Source organism: Silurus aristotelis, assembly GCF_946808225.1.
Source record: "Silurus aristotelis genome assembly, chromosome: 10".
Classification (NCBI taxonomy): Eukaryota; Metazoa; Chordata; class Actinopteri; order Siluriformes; family Siluridae; genus Silurus; species Silurus aristotelis.
This window is the reverse complement of record NC_139583.1, coordinates 27,133,491-27,151,203: the sequence shown is the minus strand read 5'-3', so window position 1 is coordinate 27,151,203 and position 17,713 is coordinate 27,133,491. Positions and strand designations below refer to the sequence as shown.

Below are 17,713 nucleotides of genomic sequence, written 5' to 3'. Positions count from 1 at the left end.
AATTCAGCATAGCATTTAGACAACTATAGTTAAAATGGTATTATTAGTAAAAGTTCACATTTGAACTGTTAAAACTATAGGGTTGAGAACGATCTCTCTTGGTATATTCATATTGTTTCACATATGGACAAATCTGTATAAATAATGTAGTCTTTTTTTTTTTTACTAGAAATTTATAAGCTAATGTTGAAGCAAATGGGTAAAAAGGGATTGGCCATTTTTTTGCATCTGGCTTTGATTTATTTTTTATGATTTCCTTGTCACCAACAATAGCAGACTCTGTGTGCAAACTTTACCGGTACATTTACTGAAAAGGAACTGTTCAAAAAGTGCTGCATGGATTATGTTTATGTAATATTAGTGACAAATTTTATGCAAAATGTTATATGTTAAAATATATGTTTATATATTTTGTAAAACTTACTATACCGAATAAGGCATGATATATAATGCAATGACTGTCAGGAAGATTTCTGCTACTTGATCCACTCTGAGCAACCCCCTGGAAAAGAAATATATTTGAATAGCAGAGTAATAAATCTCCCAAAATATTTACATATTACATAATCCACAGTTCTTGCATATCTTCTCATGAGAAAGTGGTTTAGGATAAACTTCAGCAGCAATCTCTTCATTTGCACCTGCCATGACATGAGTACAGTACAGGAAAGATGTGAATGTAAAGGTGCTTTATACTTATCACATATACATTACAGCACGGTGAAATCTTTTTTTGGAGTAAGAGCAAAGGATCAGCTTCACTGGAGCACAGAGGGTTAAGGGCCTTGGTTAAGGGTCTTGCTTAAAGGCCCCAAGAGTGGCAGCCTGGCAACCACTTTCATTCAGGTGTTCTTTAAATGACAAGATTAATTCAGTTAAAATGTTTGTCACTGACATTGTCAGCTATTATTCTACCAAATACACAATATTCCACTTCTCTCTGATGGCAAAGTTTAGCATACAATGTATACTATACAATATATACGAATTTAAATATGCTGTATTCAGCAATGTTACTAAACTAAACTGTCACTTCAGCTTAATAGGGTGAAGTCAATAACTGGTGACTTTCTATTTAAATAAGTAAGAAAAGAGAAACTTAGCAAAGAAAAAAAAACTTTATTGCCACTGCATATAAGGATTTCATGTGATTGTTATGATTCTCAATATTATGCTTTGATTAAATTATTGACAATTATAATACACTATAATATTTTGTATTAATATTATTATACTATAATTTTATATTATTATTTAACTGTATAAGTTACTAAACAAGTGTCTTCAGGCCAGATGTGAGTTTATTTATACAGATCCATATATTGAGTAGAAAGCCAACAGTCTTCCTGCCACCCTTAATTACTGAGCTACAAAATTATTACTCCACTGTAATAAAATTAAGAATTAATTCATTTCTATTTCTGAGTTGTTATACCTTAACAAAACAACTGCTGTTTAGAAGCTTTCTGGCAGGCAAACACATATAAGCCAAATGTTCCCAAAATCCAAATACTTCAAATGCAAACTTCAGATGCAAATCAGGCTTAGATCCAAATACACTGTGCGTCTTTTATCTCTCTTCTCTCTTCAATTCTTAAACATGTGAGTTTACATTATTCTTATCATCTGTCTTGAAATACAATATTTTGAATATACATTTAATTTTATCAGACTGCAAAATAAGGCAACTTAATGATGATGAATTAATAAAAATAAGCAACTTTGAATATACACATGATGAAACTGTAGATTCTGTGATTAAAAGCATTGCTTCAAAGTGACTCTCTTGCTGATGCGAAATTAGGTGAATATTTAGGTGCTTTATACTTGTCACATATATTTTACAGCAGAGTGAAACTATTTCTTTGCATATTCCAGCAATGTTAGGAAACTGGGCCCAAAGTGCAGGGTCAGACAGAGCAGAGTGGGACAAGGGCCTTGCTCAAGGGCCCCAAGAGTGGAAGCTTGGTGATAACTGGGCTTGAGCCTTAACCACTAAGCTACAACTTTTCTATAATGAGTTTATTATATAAAATATAATAACCCTGAATGTGGAATACGAAAACAAATGCCGTAATTTCCGGACTATTAAGCGCACCCAAATATAAGCTGCACCCACTGAAATTTACAAAGATTTTTATTTTGAACATAAATAAGCTGCACCTGTAATAAGCCGCAGGTGTCTACACGGAAACTAATGAACTTTACACAGGCTTTAACGAAAGACAGTGTCTGTAACATGGTGTAACGGGTGAAATATGTTGTGGCTCCTTTAAGAGCAGAGCGGTATTTTGAGAATAGCCTGCCGCTGCATTTTTCCGCTATTACTGCATGTGTGCAAGACCGAGGAATATGTCCTTATTATTTTCTGATGCTCATTTCTAAGTTTCTTTGACTAACCCGTAACGCTGTTGCCAAGAAACATAAAAAAACCACGAGTTTTGGAAACCTGTCTGTGCTTATATGATTTCTGATGCAACTGGAGTTAGCGAGCTCTCCCTTCACCCAGACTCAACGCGTTACAACGACTTGTATCTAAACAGTAGCCTACCAAGAAAGTCATAGTTCACTGTCTTCCTCCTTCCTTTCACTACTATTTCTCTTGAGAGTTTTTCTTTTGGCATCGTCACGCGTTTATAAATCACCATCGGTAAAGCTTTTCTCCCGATGCTGTGCAGCTAGGAACACAGGTGAAGTGCGTTTTTTCGTTTCCGTTCGGAAATTTCATTGATTTAATGTTATGTCGCTCAGTTTTTTGGCTTGGAGTTTGTGAAACCAGAAAAAAAAAACCAGGAAAAATCCATAAATTAGCCGCTTTGTTGTTTAGGCAGCAAAAAGTAGCGAAAAAAAATAGGTCCAGAAAATACGGTAGGTAAGAGAATAATTTGATAAGTTTATATCAGTTTCATTTTGGGAAATGTTCTCATTTATTAAAAACAAATGAAGGATTCTTGAGGGAAAAACTATTCCCCCTTTGGGCAGTTAGTGCATGTAAACCTCAATAGGAAACATGCCCAAAGTGTATGGTGATAGCTTTGTGATATTGACAACTGACATATAATATGCAAACCTATACGTACTAAGGCGATGTAACTGACAAATGCCAAAAATACACATAAAGAGACATAATATTTAATGCAACAGATTATTTTAATAGTAGTCTGCTGTCACGTATGTGTTTACACGCACCAGTTGCATGCCTCTGGCTGTCAAGGAGATTCATAATTTATTCAACAGGGACCATACATTTGCAAGAAACATGTTTAAAAGAGATAATCAAAGTGGGTTTAGCATTAGCCTAGCTCTTGCACTGCCTTAGTTCCACTGACTTTTGCTATTGGTTTTAGCACCGACACTTGGAGAGCTGAATAGAATGTTCAAGTCGTGATAGGCTTTTCAAAGTGTATGTGTGTATCAAGTTAACCCATTTAGTGAATTCCAATATGGCCTACAAACATGGAACTTACATACATCAACATGTTCTCAATCATTTGTTTTCTGATTGAGCACACCTGTTTTGAACCACACACAGACACTTTAAAAGAGACTTTCAATAGTTAGAATTCTGTATACACTCAGTTTTTCTTGTGCACATGATGTTACCAACCAAGTTTTACTGATCTGGTTAGACCTTTTAAATGTTCTGATTTTTGTGTTTAGTCCTTACCTATTCTGGATTGTTGTCCTATAAAAATCTGCATTTAGATTTTGAACTTGTCTTCATTGGAATTCCAGTGCTCTTTTCTCATTAAAGTCAAGATAACTGCACTTCCATCCTTCTCAGTTTTCTCTTTCCCGACAGTGTATATATTTTTGTTCACACAAACACACCTATGCTGTATTTAAAAGAAACAATCCTTTAAAAAAACTGTTTTACATTTCTGTTGCTTAATTTAATATTTAATATCCAAATGCATTCTATTAACATGAAAAATAAAATATATTTTTTGGTAAATTTTATACTTTCATCAATGAATATGAATATATCTGTAAAAATAGAATTCTAATGGGCAATATGTATATTTACGATAGATTTTTTTATTATTTGAGTTTGTACCTAGAGGGCTAACGGGTTGAAACTTGTCTGTAAGATTTATAAAAACACCTGGAGACTTTTCATTAACCGGGGGTTAAAAGAAGATCCACCCAAACAGTGTTACACTATAAAAATTCATGGACACACTGAGACACTTATTCTGTTCTGACAGAATTTTGCCTGGTGTGATCGTCTTATTCTGCATACTGTTGCCAACATGAGCTGCTCTGTAAGTACATCAATGCAAAGTAATACATTGTTTGAATTAATCATCAATTGTCTTTTCCTTACTTCTTACTTAGTTTATACTTTACTCAGCAGATATGTATTTGACTTTTGTTTGTAATATATTACATTATTGTCATTCTATAGTTTTTATTTTGTCTTAACATACCGTAAATGTTTTTATTTTTTTTTCTCATCAGGTGGGGAGCCAATCCTTTTCCATTATGGAGCAATCAAAAATCACCCTCAGTGGAAGCACATACACAAACACCTTATCCATTCCTTCTGAGGTTTCAAATCCAATCATCCAGCCTGTAAGTCCAAACAAATGTGTACAACTTATTTGATTACATTTATCTAGGCAATTGTATACTTGATTGCTTGCTTGCTTGATTTATTTATTTATTTATTTATTTATTTATTTATTTATTTATTTATTTATTTATTTATTTATTAATTGATTGATTGATTAATTCATATTGTTTGTACTTTGCCCAGACACTTCCGTTTATGGGTACAATTCCTGGAGGCTTAAAACCAGATATGGCAGTGCTCTTCCAAGGAGCTGTTCCTTTAAATGCCAAGTTGTAAGATCTCAATTAACTTTTAAAGCAAAAACAGGAAGAACATGTAGCACAAATTAGCCATCCATTGATCAGAAATATCATTTAGGGATTTTAAATATGTTTACACTATATCATATAAATTACATTTGCGATTCAAAATCATCATGATTTTTTTGTTTGTGTTTGACTTTACAGCTTTGATATCAATTTCCACACAGGGCAGTCTTATAATGATGGAATCGCTTTTCATTTCAACCCTTGCATTACAGCTAAATATGTATGCATGACCAACCTCAGAAATGGGAAATGGGAAAATAATGAATGTGTTTATGACAAGCCCTTCCCCAAAGGAACATCTTTCTGTTTACTGATTGTCATCAAGTCAGAGGGATATGAGGTATGGTTCAATACTAAACTTGATTTAATTACTTGAAAGGCAAGAATTATAGAGAATGATAAATGCAAATTTTTTATTTTTTTTGAAGGTTTATGTAAATGGTCTGCTATTCTACTTATTCAAACATCGCCAATCTCTAGAGCAAGTTACAACACTTGGCATTCGAGGAGATGTTTTTATTTCTGTCTGTGGTTTTATTAATGTGAGTAGAACAGCTTCCTGTTCATTTTGTTTTGTCCATATTCATAAATTATTACTAATTATAATTGAGGATGGTGTTTGGACTGTCTACCCCCCCCCCCCCTTCCCAAGGATTGGAGCAAGTCATCTTTATGTGCAGAACAATCAAAGATCCAAGGTTTGGGGAGCTCATTTATGAAAATGCTACCAATCCCTACGGAGCTTTTAAATCCAGTCATCCATCCTGTAAGTAAAAAAATATATATATATATAAAAAAAAAAAATATATATATATATATATATATATATATACATTATTATATATATATTAATGTACTTTTATTCTGCATTATATGTAAAATATATATTTTGTTTTTTGTGTTACAGAAAATGCCATATATTGGATCAATTCCTAATTGGACTGTACCTGGAATGGCTCTGTTAATCCAGGGGACAGTTAATCCATCTGCAAACCAGTATGTTCATTTATTTATTTATTAAGAGAATCACAAAGTTTAAGATGTATTATTATTATTATTTACAGGGTATACATTGAGGCATGACTCATTGAGATGATAAAAAAAAAAAATCCACAACAAATTAAATTCATTGTGTATATTAGCATTTGAATAATTGTGTAGCTAAAGCAATAACTGTGCATCTCCGGTTTAAATACCAATTTTCACAATCTGTGTAACCTATAAAATATATAGAAGGCATTCTGACTGATAACACCAGATCACAGACTGACACTTATTACATTTTATATGGTTACACAACCATGTTATAGGCACAAAAAATATCTCATCAGAAGCTTTCAACAACAATGCCAGGCCTGTAGTACTGTGATCTTCTAACTTTTTTTATTCAATAAATTTATTCATTAATTTACTTATTTAGAAAATATGGTAACTCTGTGGAAGAGAATTGTTTTGCACTGTTTATTGCACAGAAAAAAAAGGGTCATTTAAGTCAGATCAAAATAACCTTGAGATCCATCCATCCATCTTCTCCCGCTTATCCGAACCTTGAGATTTGAAATCATTTAATACATTGAATAAAATGTGAATCATGAATCAATTGTATTGTTACACCCTTAATCACTTGTCATCATGCTCACTTATCCTACTGACATTAATGTTTTGTACTATTATTTATTACAGGCTTTCAATAGATTTCAAATCGGGACCGACTGCTGATCATGAGATCCAATTCACATTCAATCCCCGTTTTGGCCAATATGTGTACATGAATACCTCTGCAAATGGTTTCTGGCAAAAGGAGGAATTAGTGGTTGATAAGCCCTTAGCCAGAGGTGCAACTTTCAGTATACTGTTTGTATTGAAATCAGACGCTTATCAGGTATGTCCTTTTATGAATATATTATTGTTTTGAATGTAAATTTGTCATGTCATCAAAAATGTGCACCTGTTCTCCAGATCTATGTGAATGGGACATTACACTGGACATTCACATATCGTGGCTATTTAGGGAAAATTAATACGCTTCACATTTGGGGAGAAGCTTGCATCCACTACCTTGGCTTTACTTATGTAAGTAAACTATTTTTATAGTAATCTGTTTTGCGGAAGGTATTAAAATGTTCTGGTTGACTGTTTCGTTTTATATTATGTTTAATTTAATCAGAACTGGAGCAGATCACCTTTCTTTAAGGACCAATTGAAAATCAAGGACAAAGATACCCCAGTCACAAGTCCACTACCCCCTATTCCATCAGAGATTACAAATGCAGTCATCCAGCCGGTAAGAATAATTAAGGGAAATAGTAAAAAAAATAAAAAAATAAATAAAAACTTAAATGGCAAACAGACTGAACTGAAATATATATATATATATATATATATATATATATATATATATATATATATATATATATATATATATATATATATATATATATATATATATATTTATGTCTACTCTGCACTACAGAAAATCCCCTATTTAGGACCAATAACTGGACAACTAAAACCAGAAATGGCTCTGTATGTCCGTGGAGCTGTTCTTGCAGATGACAGCCAGTATGTTCTTATTTGTCTATAAGTACTATATTATAAGTACAATTGCTAGATTACAAACAAACATAAGAATATACTGTACATATAGTCTAAACATGTTAGTTTTAATTTCTTCAATATTAAACATCTTGAAATATATGACTTTTTTTTTTTTTTTTTTTAACAGGTTTGGAATCGGTTTTCAAACTGGACAAAACTATCACAGTGATATCGCATTTTTTTTCAACCCACAGTTTAATAATCATTTCCTATACCTAAACACTTACAGAAATAGTGTTTGGGAGAGAGAGGAGTTGGTCTATGATAGACCCTTTGTCGGAGGGGAAAATTTCATTTTGGTGATTGTCATCAAGGCAGAAGGTTATGAGGTGTGTTTCTAGATAATCAACTATGTATTCTAGGAAATAGTCACATACCATCATGAAATAAATGTATCACCTTTTTGCAGGTCATTGTAAATGGAAAATCTCACTGCATGTTCAGACACCGCATTGCATTAGAGAAAGTATCTGCAGTTGGCTTTTGGGGAGGTCTTTCAGTCCTTTATTATGGATTTATTCAGGTGCATAAAAAAAGATTCCATTTTAGCACAAACAAATGAAAAGTGTTTCATCAAGTTCTCTTACAAAATAATGCCTTTATGTTTCCATCAGAACTGGAGCGCATCAAAGTTAAGCTCACCATCGAGCATGATAGTCATCCCTTCTGAAATTTCAAATCCTATCATCCAGCCTGTGAGTAAAACAGCACATGTATTGTTTCAAAACTTAGACCAAATATTATTGCTAGAATTTTGTATTTCTTCTTTAGCCACTTCTAATGATAACTGATATGGCATATATCATGTCATACAAATTATATGATTAAGGAAATGCTATTTGTGCTACAGAAAATTCCCTACATCGCACCAGTAGGTTTAGAGATAAAACCAGGACTAGCTTTTTACGTCGAAGGAACTATTCCTGCAAATGGCAACCAGTAAGCTGTCATCTCTCTCTCTCTCTCTCTCTCTCTCTCTCTCTCTCTCTCTCTCTCTCTCTCTCTCTCTTTCAATATAAAAAAATGTTTAAAGTTTCAGTATTAAAAAAATCTGAATTCAATATTTTAAAAAATCCATTTAACCCGTGTTATTTAATTAATGCTTTACATTTTACTTTTTGTCTTATTTTTTTTATTACAGGTTCTCAATCAATTTCCAAACAGGGCCAAACAAAGAAGATGACATTCCTCTTACTTTTAACCCTCAACTTGGTCTTTACTTATACCTGAATAGCTACAGAAATGGTGTCTGGGAAAAAGAGCAATTGGTCACTGATAAACCCTTCATGAGGGCGACAGCTTTTAATATACTGATTTCCATCAGTTCCGAAGGCTTTGAGGTGCATCATTTGAATTCATTGATTGACATTTGGATGGCATGAAATGAAACACAAAATGAAAATATTCAAATGTTTCACAGATGTATGTGAATGGATGCAGACACTGGATGTTTCCACATCGCATTCCTTATGACAAAATTACCACAATTCGCATTTTGGGAGATATTTCCGTCAACTTCTGTGGTTTCACTGATGTGAGTAAATTTATTCTTAGATGTTGCATTGGTTAGCAAAATGTTTGTTAAAAATCATGCTGTATCTTTTCAGAATTGGAGAAGGTCATACACCCTTAGGGAGCAAGCCAAACTTACTGATGTAGGAAGTTCTTTCACAAGCCTGTTACCAGTTCCATCAGAAATGTCATACCCAGTCATCCAGCCTGTGAGTCAAAGCACATACTGTAATGCAAAACCAATACACATTTTTTTTTAACACAGGTGTGCCTATGAGTAATGAAATACATTATACAGTGGTACCTCGACATAAGAGTGCCCTAAGATACGAGTTTTTTGAGATACAAGCGGTCACTCGGTCGATTTTTTGCTTTGATACGCGAGCAAAAACTTGAGATACGAGCTGGAGACGCCGCTGCTAGATGGCGAATCGAAGCCAGAAAGCGAAGATTGTGACGAAAATTAAGATAAGCAAAAAAGAAAAAGTAAAAATTTTAAAGTTTAGGGATACGTAGTGTGCAGGAGTGATAGAAAAAAACGAGTTTTCCCTCCGCTTATCGCCTCAAACCAGCTGTTTTAACTATAATAATTATTTACAACATAAGTAATATATAGACTGCATTTCCAATTAATTAAATATAATTTAAATTAAAAAAATGAATCAAAGTTGTTTGCATCTGATCTTTTGGTCAGTATTGTTTGTGTATGTATTTCTTTCTTTATTTTTTTTATTTTAAAATTTTACGCATTCATCATAGGTACTTCCTTACGTAAGCACGATCAAAGGAGGAATTAAACCAGATATGGCTGTGATAGTGCAAGGCACGCTTCCTGCACATGCCCAAAGGTATACGCTCATTTCTAAGTTTAGTAGAATACTAGTATCCTCTGTAAAACCCTAACAGAATATTTAAAAATACCCATCACCAGCTTTTTTTTTTTTTTTTAAATATAGATTAATAAAAAAACTAGAATATAAAATATTGTTTTGGTTTTTAACCCCCAATTTCTTTTCACAGCTTTGAAATTAATTTTAAAACTGGGCCTGGTGATAATGATGATGTCGCTTATCACTTCAACCCTCGCATTGGTAAATATGTCTACATGAACAGCTACGTAAGAAAGGGCTGGGAGGAGGAGGAATGTGTCTCTGACAAACCCTTTATCAAGGGAGCAGCTTTCCAAATTTTGATCATCATCAAAACGGAAGGCTATGAGGTGTGTATTTGTGAACAAATGTTTTAAATAAATCAAGTATAACATAAATAATAAATAATTCATTGGCAATTCATGTCCGCAGGTCTACATTAATGGCATTAAACACTGCATGTTCAACCACCGCATTCCTCTAAACAAAGTGTCAACATTTGCCATTTCTGGAGATGTTTCCATCCCCATCTTTGGATTTATTGATGTAAGTAAAGCAATGAATTTGAAACTGATGTCTTTTTGGAAATTTAATGTAGGATATACATTTCACATCTAGTGAAGCTAGTTATATATTATTAATGATTGGTATGCCTGTTTTCAGAACTGGAACACACTAAATTTGAGCAAATCAAATACCAAAGTCATGGGGAGTTTAATTTCAAGGCCGTTATCACTACCAGCAGCAGTGACAAATCCACACATCCAACCTGTGAGTTATACGATGTCAAGAAATGTCAAAACATTATCTACAGCCATACATCCTGAAGATAATACTCCAAATATCTTATTCATTTGCAAATTACTATCTACCAGGGACTTTCCTATATGAGTAAAATCAAATGTGGACTAAGGACAGGCATGGCTGTGTTCTTCCAAGGCACCATTCCTACAAATTGCAAAGGGTGTGTTTTTACTCTATGTATAAAATAAAGCATTTATTATTATCAATTATTATATCAGTTGACTATTAATTTGTTAATCATTTATTTTTTTGTCACAGCTTTGAAATAAATTTCAAAACAGGGGAATCTGACAGCGATGACATCGCTTTCCACTTCAACCCACGCATTGGTCAATATGTCTACCTGAACAGCTTCAGAGATGGCAGCTGGGAAAAGGAGGAATGTGTCTCTGACAAATCATTCAACAAAGGAGCAGGCTTCTACATGTTTTTTGTCATCAATTCAGACAATTATGAGGTGTGATTTTGTTGCTCTTCACAAATTCGTATAAAGAATCACATGCACATTTATAAAAATTTTTTATAATTCTCCTGCAGGTGTATGTGAATGGCCTGAGACTCTGTACATTCAAGCACCGCATTCCTGTGGAGAAAGTATCAACACTTGACATTCGCGGTGATGCCTTCAAACCCATCTATGGTTTTATTGATGTAGGTACAATCATTTCTTATGTAAGTAGCTGTAATCTTCTTTGAGGTCAAAATCATATATGGGTCATATCTCTCCAATTTTATCATCAGAACTGGAGCAGTTTGTATCTTTGCATGGACCAATCAAGAATCACAGGCATGGGGACCACATTCTCAAGCCTGTTGGCAGACCCTTCAGATCTTTCACATCTAGTCATTCAGCCTGTGAGTTGACAGAAAAGACACCAAGAAATTAAAACTCTAATGTACCAGTGCAATGCACATAAGATTTTTTTTTATTTATTCTCTTCTTCATTCTCTTTACAGACACTTCCCTATTTCGCTAAAATACCAGGAGGATTACGAACAGACATGGCAGTCTACTTTCAAGGGGTTGTTCCTGCACATGCCGTAATGTAGGGTCTAATTTTAATTACATTGCATTTCGAAATACTCCAATGGAGGTTTTGACTTATATTTTGCATGATTTTCTTCACAGCTTTGAGATAAACTTCCAAACAGGCTGGACTCCAGAGAGTGACATTGCGTTTCAATTTAAACCTCGCATTAACGAGTCTGTATACTTGAACAGCTTCAGAAACGGTGCTTGGGAGTGTAAAGAATCTGCCTCAATTAAACCCTTCCAAAAGGAAACATCCTTTACTATGTTTGTTGTCATCAAATCTGATGGCTATGAGGTGTGTTTCTTTGTGTGTTTTTGCTTCAGGTGTATTTTATTGCTTATAGACAGTTAAAATAGTAAATATCTAAATATGAAATGCAATATTTTCTTCTCTCCTTTAGGTCTATGTCAATGGATTGTTCTTCTGTATGTTTAAGCATCGCTTACCTCTAGGGAACATTTGTACACTTAGTATACATGGAGATGTTTCAGTCCCATTCTACGGATTTATTGATGTAAGTTGACATGTTTTTACTACTTTAATGAGTAGTAAAAATAAAAACTAAGTAAAATTAATAAATATGTAAAAAAAAAAAAAAATGTCTAATTAAAATTATTATTATTTTTTTTTTTTTTTATTAGAACTGGAGCAAATCTGCTTTCATTGCGGACCAAACTAAAATCACAAGAAAGGAGAGTCAAAATCTGTTACCACTACCAACAGAGGTTTCACAGCCATACATCCAGCCTGTAAGTCAAACCATGTAATTTAATATCACAATATTTTCATATTGAAACTTGAAATGCTTCATGATCATATATTTAAGTATGGATTCTATCCCTCGTAGTAGACGCATAATAATGAACATTCGCTGTGTTTTGTCCAGGCACTTCCCTATGTGGGTTCAATCACAGGAGGGTTAAAACCAGGCATGTCTCTGTTCTTGCGAGGGACTGTACCCACACATGCTAAAGGGTACAAACTAATTTTTAAACTGGTGAAACTGTAGAAGTTATATGAAAAAAAGGTCTAAGGAAACAATACATTTGATTGATTAGAAACATTTTCACTTTGGTTTAAATTTTCACATTGTAGTTTTATTCTTGATTTTTGTTTCAGCTTTGAAATCAATTTCAAAACAGGACCATCTGATGTTGATGACATTGCATTTCATTTCAATCCTATTATTGGACAATATGTCAACCTAAACAGCTTCAGAAATGGTAGCTGGGATGAAAAGGAACCTACACCAGCCATCCCCTTCACTGAGGGAACAGCCTTGAATATGTTTGTTGTCATCACATCAGTGGGCTATAATGTATGTTTTCATTTAGTTTTATTTGTGATAGAAATGGTGATTAAAATAACTATTCAAAACCATTAATCAAATATATACCATTACTTTTAGGTGTATGTGAATGGTCTAATGTATTGCACATTCAAGCATCGCATTATTCTTGAGAAAGTTTCAACACTGGCAATTCGTGGAGATATTTTCCTTCCCATATGTGGTTTAATTGATGTAAGTGTAAAGTTGATTGTTCTTGTTCGTTTTTTTTTTTTCTTGAGCAAAGCTGTTTCTTTGAAGAACATGCTTGGTATTTTTCTTTGCTCTCCAGGACTGGAAGACCTCTTCTTTCTGTTCAACTTCTGCACCTGTCAATAAAGATGTTTCGTATCAGATTAGCAACCCTGTAAGTAATCCATCACATAACAAGAATATGGCATAATTACAATAACATGCCAAACGAAACATTTTACAATCGACAGCATTGCTTGATGACAGATACCTGATTTTTATTATTATTATTATTATTATTTTTTTTTTTTACAGATACTTCCCTATCAAACTAAAATCCAAGGAGGATTAAAACCAGACATGGCTATTCTTTTCAATGGGACTCTTCCTGCAGATTCCAGACGGTATGCACGTCAACTGAAATAATAACATTTGCTGTAGACGTACTGCAAAACCACTGCAAGATGATTACTCTAAAGTACTATTAAAACATTTAAATAAACCGAAACTCTGAAATTAATAGTTGAATATTTAATTATTCTCAGGTACTCATTCATAAATAAAAAAATATGAATATTATGTAAATATTCTATAATATTCTATAAATGTTAATACATTTAAATTTAGAGATGTCCAGAAATAGGTTTAGGCTTATTTTAATCCTAAAATGATTATTCAAGATAAATTATATATTATATTCAATATATTTTTACCTGCTAAGTGGTCTTTTCCCGCAATGTAAACCCCATTCAGTCTGTTTCTGCGTTTATTTTTAAGATGTTTGCTCATGTCACCTCTGTGTGTTGTTAGAAGGGCTAAGAAAATAATTAAACTGTATAGTTAAATTACTTAAATAATACTTTGAACAAATATTTGTAATACTTTTGCTTTTATTCACAGCTTTGAAATAAATCTCAAGACGGGATTCTCCGATGATGATGACATCGCTTTTCATTTCAACCCTCGCATTGGCCAAAATGTCTACCTGAACAGCTTCCGAAAAGGTAGCTGGGAGAAGGAGCAAACTGCACCTGACAAACCCTTCACCAAAGGAGCAGCCTTTAAACTTCTTCTAGTCATCAAAACTGACAGATATGAGGTGTGTATTCTTTAATATTGATTTGCGATAACTATATACACTCGGGATAAAGGCATCTGTTAAATATATAAACACGTGTTTAAACTACATTAAATAAATACGTTACATGATGTTTAAAATGACACATTTCTGCAGGTCTACGTCAATGACGTATTGCACTGCGTGTTCAAGCACCGCATTCCTCTAGAGGAAGTTACAACACTTGCAATTTTAGGAGATGTTTCTCTTCTCTTCTGTGGTTTTATTAACGTAAGTATGCAAATTGATGTAAGTATGTAAATGTAAATGTCTTGCTATAAATGCTATAAGTAAATGCTGTTCTTTCTGGATAATCTGCTTCTTTTTTTCATCAGAACTGGAAGACCTCTTCTTTTTCTTCACTTATATTGGACTCAAGTCCAGCACCCATTGTTACAGAGCTTTCATTTCCAGTCTCCAACCCTGTGAGTAAACCAGCACATAGCACAGACATGAATATAACCACAGTCACACAGGACTTTCTGTAGTCACTGCTCTGTGATGGCTAATAGCTGATTGTTCACATGCTTTTCTCCATACAGACAATACCCTTTGTGGGTAAATTCAAGGAAGGGATAAAACAAGATACAGCCTTAATGTTCCAAGCGGTTGTTCCAAAAGACGGCAAAAAGTATGTTCTAACAAATGTGGTTAAATGGACAAATATGGAGAAAATAGCTTCGATGTGCTGTGCTTACACTATAAATGCTTGCTGAATACAACTTTTATTTAATTAGTTAAATATATGTTTTATTTGCTACAGTAGAGAGTTCACTTCCAGAAGAGGTGTAAAATAAATTTTCAGATTCACTGTGCATGTTATGGCAAAATAATGTAATAGTTTATAATATTTGCTGTCCCCCAAAAAGAAAGTTTGTTTTATTAAAGATACATATTTTATTTCTCTTTACAGCTTTGCAATTAGTCTTAAAACCGGGCCATCTGATGCTGACAACATCGCTTTTCATTTCAACCCTTGCATTGGTCAAGATGTCTACATGAACAGCTTCCGAAATGGAAAATGGGAAACACAGGAAACTGCACCTAAAAACCCGTTTGAAAAGGGAATCACCTTCAAATTGTTTCTAGTCATCACTGTTGAGGCCTATGAGGTATGTTTTGTGATTGTTTGCATGCATATTTAGCATGAAAGAACAACAGTAACCACGTGTCCCTCTTTTTTGCAGATCTACGTGAATGACTTCAAACTTTGCAAATTCAAGCATCGCATTCCATTGGAGAAAGTTTCAACACTTAACATTCTTGGAGATATTGCCTCCCTGGTGTGCGGTTGTATTGAGGTAAGTCGACAGAATATTTCTGCTTTTTCTATAATGTTATTTATTTATTTATTTATTTATTTATTTTTGAAAACCATTTTTTTTCTTTACCAGAATTGGAGTAGCTCTTCAATCTATAAGGAACTAAAGAACGTCACAACCACAACCACAACCACTACAACAACCAAAACGGCAACCACAATCACTCTACAGATTTCAAAAGCAATCAAAGACCCTGTAAGTAATTCAGCATTATGGGACACTGATGAATGTTACATATTTTGCATTAAATCTAACATACTTAAATAAATATCAGTTTCATTATTGGGTCACAAAAAACATTTGTTCCTATACGTTATTTGTTGTATATCTAATCATTTACACTGTATATACTGTATACTCTATCCAGGCAATTCCTTATGTGGATACAATCCCGATAGCCGTAAAACAAAACATGGCTGTTCTGTTTCAAGGAATCGTCTCTAAAAATGCAACCAGGTATGCTTTTTCATCACTTTCAAATGCCAAGATAGAAATATATGGATTTATAAATGCTTTAAAAACATTACTTGTTTCTTTGTTTTTTGTATAGATTTGAAATTAATTTCCAAACAGGGAAAGATGCCAATGATGAAATTGCATTTCACTTTAACCCCCGGCTCGGTTATTATACCGCATTGAACACCTTCAGAAAAGGTGGCTGGGAGAAGGAGGAATCTGTGCCGGACAAACCGTTCACTAAGGAAGCAGCCTTCCAAATTATTGTTGGCTTTAAATCAGATGAATATGAGGTTTGTTTTATAATGTATTTCACACTTAAAATCTATGGTGATAACTAAATACATGAAATGAATGTCCCATGTTTCTACAGGTTTATGTGAATGGCATGCAACATTGCACATACAAACATCGCATTCCTCTGGAGAAAGTTTCAACGATTTCCATCCGTGGCCAAGTTTCCATTCAGATGATTGGTTTTATTGAAGTAAGTAAAGCGTTCTGGTTCTGTTTTTGTTTTGTTCTGTTTTTAAGAGGTTCAATAAGAGGTACATTAATAACATGGTTGATATATTGTGTTTCCCCAGAACTGGAAAAGTCCATCCATGAGTAAATAATAACGTACAAAGATTAAAGCATGCACATGGAGAAGACGACACACACACACACCTACTAACATGCTTAAAATTCAATATTCCTTTTCACTAACTTATCATTGTGTTTTACAGCCTACAAACTGATACCCCCTTTGCTGTTTTAGTCACTATAATGATGGAACAGAAAATCCAACACAGTCCACACTGCCTAAACATCACTTTTTAGCATGTGGTTATTTCCAGACATGTTCATAACTACGTACATCCACAAACATTATTGTTTATCTTTAATTCACATACATTGTTATTTTTCTCTTCATTGCATCATCTAATGTTTTGCTGTGAGGCTTACTTTAATACTAGAAGAAATCCAAGACTTGTGTCTATGCAAAAAATGCGGAATAAAGTGAAAGACCGTCCAGAAGATTCAAAAGAACGTCTGGTCTGATTTATTGTTGAAGGGTAGATGAACCACAGTCTACACTGGAAAGGCTTTAATATGTCTAAGCTTGCATCAAGATTCTCTATAAGAGAGACTCAAATGGGAGGTTTAAGAAACATACTGTACCTTTAGTATTATTTTCTTTTCTTTTTATTGGTATTATTATTGGGCAATGCAGATTTCTGCCAGTTCTTGAAAAATTGAGTACTATGACTAAAAAAATAAATAAATAAAAATGTATTAAATGTGCTTTGTTGGATTTTCTTGTTTTTATGAAATTTGTCAGATTTTTATCTTTGTTTGTTGTCTTTAAACAACACATTTTATTCTTTTTCAGTCTTCACTCTCATCCTCTTCTTCTTCACCTCCAAAACCATCCTACAGACCACCATCCGATGCTGTCTAGTTACACTGCCAACATCTCCAATCTCTTTTAGGTTGCATCTCCTGCATAGAACATAGTCCACCTGTGTGCACCTTCCTCCACTCTTATACGTCACCCTATGCTCCTCCTTCTTCTTAATAAAGAAGGCCTTACTGGTCTTACTCCCTTTCACTTA

General features: G+C 33.7%; 1 protein-coding gene across 1 annotated transcript; it reads left to right on the top strand.

The window, feature by feature from the left end:
* The first annotated feature begins 4,172 nt into the window (after nt 1-4,172).
* LOC310731736 (uncharacterized protein) lies at nt 4,173-17,398 on the top strand. Its single transcript, XM_083551564.1, has 46 exons — nt 4,173-4,265; nt 4,462-4,575; nt 4,760-4,848; nt 5,023-5,224; nt 5,313-5,426; nt 5,537-5,650; nt 5,792-5,880; nt 6,568-6,766; nt 6,844-6,957; nt 7,052-7,168; nt 7,358-7,446; nt 7,610-7,811; nt 7,892-8,005; nt 8,097-8,177; nt 8,333-8,421; nt 8,624-8,822; nt 8,903-9,016; nt 9,090-9,203; nt 9,754-9,842; nt 10,015-10,213; nt 10,296-10,409; nt 10,527-10,634; nt 10,739-10,827; nt 10,926-11,124; nt 11,205-11,318; nt 11,409-11,522; nt 11,625-11,713; nt 11,797-11,995; nt 12,102-12,215; nt 12,343-12,450; nt 12,588-12,676; nt 12,821-13,019; nt 13,110-13,223; nt 13,321-13,395; nt 13,536-13,624; nt 14,121-14,319; nt 14,455-14,568; nt 14,673-14,762; nt 14,880-14,968; nt 15,251-15,449; nt 15,525-15,638; nt 15,732-15,854; nt 16,027-16,115; nt 16,210-16,408; nt 16,489-16,602; nt 16,703-17,398. The coding sequence occupies exons 1-46, from the start codon at nt 4,254-4,256 to the stop codon at nt 16,730-16,732; spliced, it is 5,628 nt and encodes a 1,875-aa protein (XP_083407690.1). The 5' UTR covers nt 4,173-4,253; the 3' UTR covers nt 16,733-17,398.
* Nucleotides 17,399-17,713: the final 315 nt, after the last annotated feature.

What these genes read in the sequence shown, in the direction of transcription:
- LOC310731736 (XM_083551564.1), top strand. An exon ending in TCACATCAGTGGGCTATAAT is followed by an intron (nt 13,020 to 13,109) that starts GTATGTTTTCAT and finishes CATTACTTTTAG; the next exon opens with GTGTATGTGAATGGTCTAAT. An exon ending in GTCTCTAAAAATGCAACCAG is followed by an intron (nt 16,116 to 16,209) that starts GTATGCTTTTTC and finishes TTTTTTGTATAG; the next exon opens with ATTTGAAATTAATTTCCAAA.